The sequence below is a fragment of the Ceratotherium simum genome, chromosome 34 (assembly GCF_057802395.1).
Source record: "Ceratotherium simum simum isolate JZ-2026a chromosome 34, ASM5780239v1, whole genome shotgun sequence".
NCBI classification, from domain to species: Eukaryota; Metazoa; Chordata; class Mammalia; order Perissodactyla; family Rhinocerotidae; genus Ceratotherium; species Ceratotherium simum.
In genome coordinates, this window is record NC_141933.1 from 15,290,251 (window position 1) to 15,296,290 (window position 6,040).

General features: G+C 43.9%; 1 protein-coding gene across 1 annotated transcript; it reads right to left on the reverse strand.

Annotated features, from left to right (window-relative positions):
- Positions 1–326: 326 nt before the first annotated feature.
- On the reverse strand, positions 327–5,421 carry LOC101401170 (olfactory receptor 5B21-like). The gene is made up of 4 exons (XM_014793114.2): positions 5,318–5,421; positions 3,958–3,985; positions 2,785–2,788; positions 327–1,286 (listed from the first exon to the last, which is right to left on the reverse strand). The coding sequence occupies exons 2-4, from the start codon at positions 3,972–3,974 to the stop codon at positions 327–329; spliced, it is 981 nt and encodes a 326-aa protein (XP_014648600.2). The 5' UTR covers positions 3,975–3,985; positions 5,318–5,421.
- Positions 5,422–6,040: the final 619 nt, after the last annotated feature.

Consider the following 6,040-nt stretch of genomic DNA (forward strand, 5'->3'; position numbering starts at 1 on the left):
TTGATGTAGAAGTCCTGATGCTGAATTCTCACTCTCTCACTAACTATATGACTTTAGGTAATTAACTGAGTCACGTATCCTTCATTTGTAAAACGAGATCATCATAACAATGGGTGCCTCACAGTATAATGACAAATATTCAATACAATAATGGATAAGAAGATGCTTTAAAAACTGCAATGCTCTGTACAAAGTATTATATTTTCTGTTTCTTCCCTACTTGTTCCACCTCGTTTGAAACCAGGGCTGCTCTCAGTTAGGTCAATTCATAATGTGATTTGGAAGATGCTATGCTTTTCTCATTCCAACAAACAACCTTGCAGGGCTCAGAAGGGAAAGATGTTGACCTGGAGCTTCCTCCTCAAGGCATATTTTACCTTCTTGTTGCGGAGGCTATAGATGAAGGGGTTCAGCATGGGAATTATGATGGTGTAGAAGACAGACACTACTTGGTCATTGGTATCATCAGTGCGTCCATGAGGCTGGACATAGGTGAAAACCACAGTGCCGTAGAAAATGATAATGGCCAGTAAGTGGGAGGCACATGTGGAGATGACCTTCTCCCTCCCGGCTGCCGAGCGCATCCTCCCAATGGCCACCAAGACAGAGCTGTAGGAGGTGAGGATGACTGCAGCAGGCAGAAGGGTAACCAGAGCAGAGAAGATATAGAGGACCATTCCTGCTGTGGCTTTGTTTCCACAGGCCAGGAGGAGAAGTGGTGGGATGTCACAGAAGTAGTGTGTTACCTGGTTAGGCCCACAGAAAGGCAGGGTGAAGACATTCCCAGACTGGATGGCAGAGTTAACCCCACCGAATGCATAGGAAGCAGCCACCAGCTGTAGACAGGTCCCCTTGGTCATGGCAGAACCATAATGGAGGGGTTGGCAGATGGCCATGAAGCGGTCATAGGCCATGGAGGCCAGTAGGAAGTTCTCAGCTGTTGCATGTGCCACAAAGAAGGTCATCTGGACCACACAGCCCTCAAATGAAATGGACTTGTCAGAGGCCAGAAAGTTGACCAATAGCTTGGGTGTGATCACAGAAGAGTAACAGATACCAAGAAAAGAGAGGACAGTGAGGAAGAAATATATGGGGCTATGGAGACTGGAGTCTGTGAAGATGAGTACCATCATTCCCAGATTGCCCACCACTGTCATGGCATAGATGAGCAGGAAGGCTCCAAAAAGAAGCTCCTGGAGGTCTGGATAATTGGAGAATCCCAGCAAGATGAACTGCGTAACTAGAGTGTGGTTGCCACTGGGAAGAGCTAGTTTTCCAGGTGTCATCTGCAGAGGAGGCAAGTGATAATCACTCAAACAGTATTACTTCAGCATGCCCACCACTGTGCAAGGTGCAGTGAGGGAGAATGCCAAGCAAATATAAGGCTTCTTCTACAAGAAGCTAACAGGAAGTATCATGCCATAGTGGTGGACATGGGCTGTGAGGCCAGGCAGACCCAAGTCTTAATTCCTAGTATGGTACTAACTAGTTGTGTATCCTTGTGTAAGCTACATCAATGAGCCTTAGTTTCCTCATCTTTGAAATGAAGATAATATACCTACTTCTCAGGTTTGCTGTGTGGCCTAAATGAAAAAATGAATGTCAAATATCTGAATGTCTGGGACACAGTAGATGATCAATAAATGTGAGTCCTCTGCCCCAATCTCTTGTGCCTGTATTATACTAATGAATCTATTTGACAACTATTTCTTTCTGTCTTTTTTAAAATCAAGATTGAATTCATACCATAAAATTCACCATTTTAAAGTGTACAAATCAGTATTTGTTAGTATATTCACAAGGTTGTGCAACCATACCCACTATTTAATTGTAAAACAGTTTCACCCAAAAAAGAAAACCTCACGCCCATTATTAGTCACTCTCCACTCTCTCCTTTCCCTAGCCCTTGGCGACCATTAATCTATTTTCTTTCTTTTGGATATTTCATATAAATGGAGTTGTACCATATAGGCCTTTTGTGTCTGGCTTCTTTCACTTAATATTTTCAAGGCTTATCCATATTGTAGCATGTATCAGTATTTATTCTGTCTTGTATTTAAGCATCCTTCAGGGCATCCTATCCTCTACAGCATAACCATGTTTTCCTCTGAGAATCTATTGAGTTGAATGTCATCTGGGAGGCCATAAGCATGGAAATGGTGTTTTAGTGTTTGCTTGACTGTCCTCCAAGATGTTCATCCATAGGAGGACTGGAAATGCCCAGAGTCCTTTCCTTCCTCTCCACAATTCCTTCTCCCTTCTGCCCCTTGTCTCCTTCCTCTTTGAGGATCTGGGCTACATCCTGAAAATCAGTCCTAGGAAAACTTGATCAACTTTTCATCCATGTCAAACAGTTTCTGTAGAGGACAAGGAGGAAATGTGGTGTTACACTACAGAAGAACATAGAACAGCCTCAATTTTGTTCCTACCTGCTGTAACAGGTACAGGGTATGGGAGAAAGAGCACTGGACAGACAGGATGGAGACCTGCTTTCTAGTTCTGACTCTGTTGCCTATTAGCTCTGTTACCTTCGGCAGTTCTCCCCTCTCTGGGCCTCTGACTCCTCGTTGGTAAAGTCAAGGTCTGGTATGGAAGATCTTGGAGGTCCCACCGAGTCCTGACAATCTGACAGTGAGTGAGTGCATCTTCCACAAACTTCCTGCCTGGGTGTGTATCTTTGTGCCAGTGTAGCCCCAGGCAACACAAAAAGAATCCATGTGAATTTGTCTATAAAAAAATGATACTTTATACCTGATCGTAACAGACAATTTTAGGAGGGTCTACCCAGCTCAGGAGGATCTAAGTACTTTGGCCACTCGTAACAGTGATCCATGGCAAATATTTTATACATGAAGTAGGAAGTTCCGAGAAACCTTGTTAATGTAAAAGAATAGATGGGAACGTGAGCAGTTTTTTTATGGTAATGCCATTCAATTCATTGAACTCCTTCTTAGTTAATGCCAAGAATCACATGGTGATGTATCATCAAAAATTATGTTTAATGCTCCATCAACTGTCAATTTGAAAAGGTATTCCCTCCATTTTGTTGAAAGATTTCCATCTGAATTAAAAAGGATTTTAAAGGCAGTCATTAAAGTCATTTACTTTTTCAACACCTACCTATTTATGAAACTGCCTCTTTGTGTGGTATCCTGGAAGTTTTGTATGCTGGTGAAATGCCTTATGCTAAGATTCAGGATGGGTTAGAAGCATTCATTTCTTTTCAAAAATGGGAGAAGGGCAATTGTGAAGAGGGAGATGAGAAAGGAATACAGTACTTCCATCAAAGATGCATTTTCAAGGACATTGGTTTTATGAAATAGTAGATATGGACATTGTGGTTCTGGAAATTGGGTCCCTTTAAAATTATCTTGCCTATGAACCCTTTGAAGAGTCTTCACTTCACCCTCAGGAGTACACAACCCTAGTTTGAAGACTGTGGCCCTAGAAGAACTAGTCAGCTCCAAGATACTGCCTTCAGCCCTGCTGCCTCTCCTTCCTCCCAGAGCTGGGTTTGTGATTATGTGATTGTGGTAGAATTCATTGGAACGCCCCATGCCCTTCACAAACCAACATTCTGTTTGTAGTAAAGGTCATAATATGCAGCCCCAAAAGTCAAGATCCTGGTGGTGTAGCAGAATCCTATCATATGATTCAGTCTTGAATTTTAACTATCAAAGTCAACTTCCTGCCCTGACTCCAGTTTCTCCACCCAGGCTGAGCTCTGGATCCTGCTCTCCAGTAAATGAGGTTTCTTGTCCTCCTCCCAACTCCCCCTCTCTCACCTGCTTCCCATGATCCAGACTGAGTTCCCTCCCAATCCTTTACTACTCCCATTCCAACTACCAGATGGCCATTCAATTCTTTCAGAGGCACACTTATCAATAATTCTTGATTGTGGTGACCATGACCAACAGCCTTACATATGTACTCTGAGGCTATCAGTTTGTGAAGGACCTCCAGATTTCCTCCATAAATCCTGCAAAGCCATCTCTCAACCCTTGTAGTCAGCCTTCCTTACTCAACTGAATTCTCTTTTTGTGTGCTGTTGTAATCTGGCAGCTGAATTTTACTCACACGGATGTATTTAGAATTATTTAACAAGGCTTTGTCAATGTTTTTGTCTTTCTTTCACCCATTGGATTGTTTTGCATCCTTATTCTGTTTGAAGTTCTGAAAGCAGAGCCTGTTCTAAGTTTTGTATCAAGTGAACAGCAAATACTTGAACAGCTACTGTTATCCAAAAGTATTTGAACAATTGCGGTTGTTCAAAAGTACTTAAATAATTTCAGTTTTCTGAGGTATTTAAACAACTACTTTCCAAAATAGCATAAGACCGGGCTTCGGCCATTTAGGATCTGAAATTTTGTTGAGAAGCAAACTTGCTCGCATGAAACAAGAGTGAAGTTGGGTGGTGCCCGCTCTACAGTAGGAACCCACTGGAGTCATCTGGGAAGGCTTCAGCAAGAGGAGGCACAGGCTGGGCCTTGAAGAATGAGGAAGGTGGGGGTAGGTGGAGGAGATGGGGGAGTGCAACAGCCTGGAAGTGGGGATTAATCTCCTCCGTAAACATTTACTAGGCAGAAGATGCATTGGAAAGAGTCATGAAACCTGGTAGAGTTACTTAACATCTTTGAGCCTCAGTTTTGTCAGTTTACATGAGGACTGAAAGACAGTATGTGTCAATGTACTTAACACACTTCTGGAAACAGGGCAGGCACTTGATATACATTAATTTCCATCCCACCACAAGTTATATTATGAACCCATAATAAATGGGGAGCTGGAGGAGATTTCTTCGTACCCTTGAATGCAGTGGGATCTCAGGAATGCTTAAAGACTGACAGACTGTGGGATGGGGTGGGTGCGGATTTTAGGGGATAGGAAGGAGAAGAGAACAGGCAACTTTAGCTTTGGGAATCAGCCCTGGTAGAACTCAGTAGAATTTCCAACAGATAAATACCAACCTTAGGAGGTGGTGCTCAGCAGCCTTGTAGACCTACAGTGTCATCTCAAGATCCTCTCGGCCGGGCCCACTTGGGGTGATTCTGGGACTCACTTTCACTCCAGCCTGTGTCTTTCAGGTTCTCCTCCCTAGAGCATTTCTAGGGGGGCCACACATCCTGACCTGATGACAAGGTACATAGCTCAAGCAAACAGAATGTGGTGCTCAGGATTGAAGCTGGGGAGGCATCCCAGTCTTGCTAGAGTTTATAAAGCTAGCTCCATCCCCTCTTGATGTCAGGTCACTTCAGAGGCTTAGAGCTCTGGGGAGGACTTTGAAACCCACTCTCCCCAGTATTTTCTCCTGAGGTCCTGTTCAGTTCTCAGGGAAGAAGAGATTATCCCCAGTAGATTTTGGTCACTGGTTTTGGTCTTGTGGCAGGGAGAGGTTAGGGTCTCCTTGAGGAGTTGGAGCTTATGGTTCCACTCTTGCCAGCAGAAAGACTCAACAGGAACAGGTAGGAGCCTTTGTGTCTCCTACTCGGATTCTGAAGTCTGTGTGAGGAAAAGTCATCTTGCCCCTTGGGAGCTTGCAGGAACCTGGGGGACAATTTACCCAGCTATTCTAACTAAATGACCCAAGGGGCCATCTCTGTTAGACATTGAGGGCCTGTCCTGGGCCCTAATACTGGTCAAACAAGTTGGTGACACTGAGTTCCACAGAGTGTGGATCAAGGGCTAGGTAGGGCTAGGGCTAAGTTCCTTTTCTTGTGGTTTCTGTGTCCCAGCAGTGGTGGAACACCAAAGGGAGTTGGGGCACATGGAACAAAGGTTCTGTGGTCTGACCCTGTCTAGGAAGCTCTCTTGGCTTTGGCCACCAGGGAATCATCTACAGGGGCACTGGGGGCCTTGTTAATGGAATAGGTAGTTTACTTATATTAGCAACTTAAAAAATTATATTTTCAGAAATGAAGCTAACTTCTAAGCTCAGGAAATGCATATGGGTATAAGGAGGAGCAAAGGGAATTGTTAACCAGGAGCAAAAATGCACACTGATCATCTCCCAGTTGTCACTCTTTCCCTGCTGTTCCTTTGA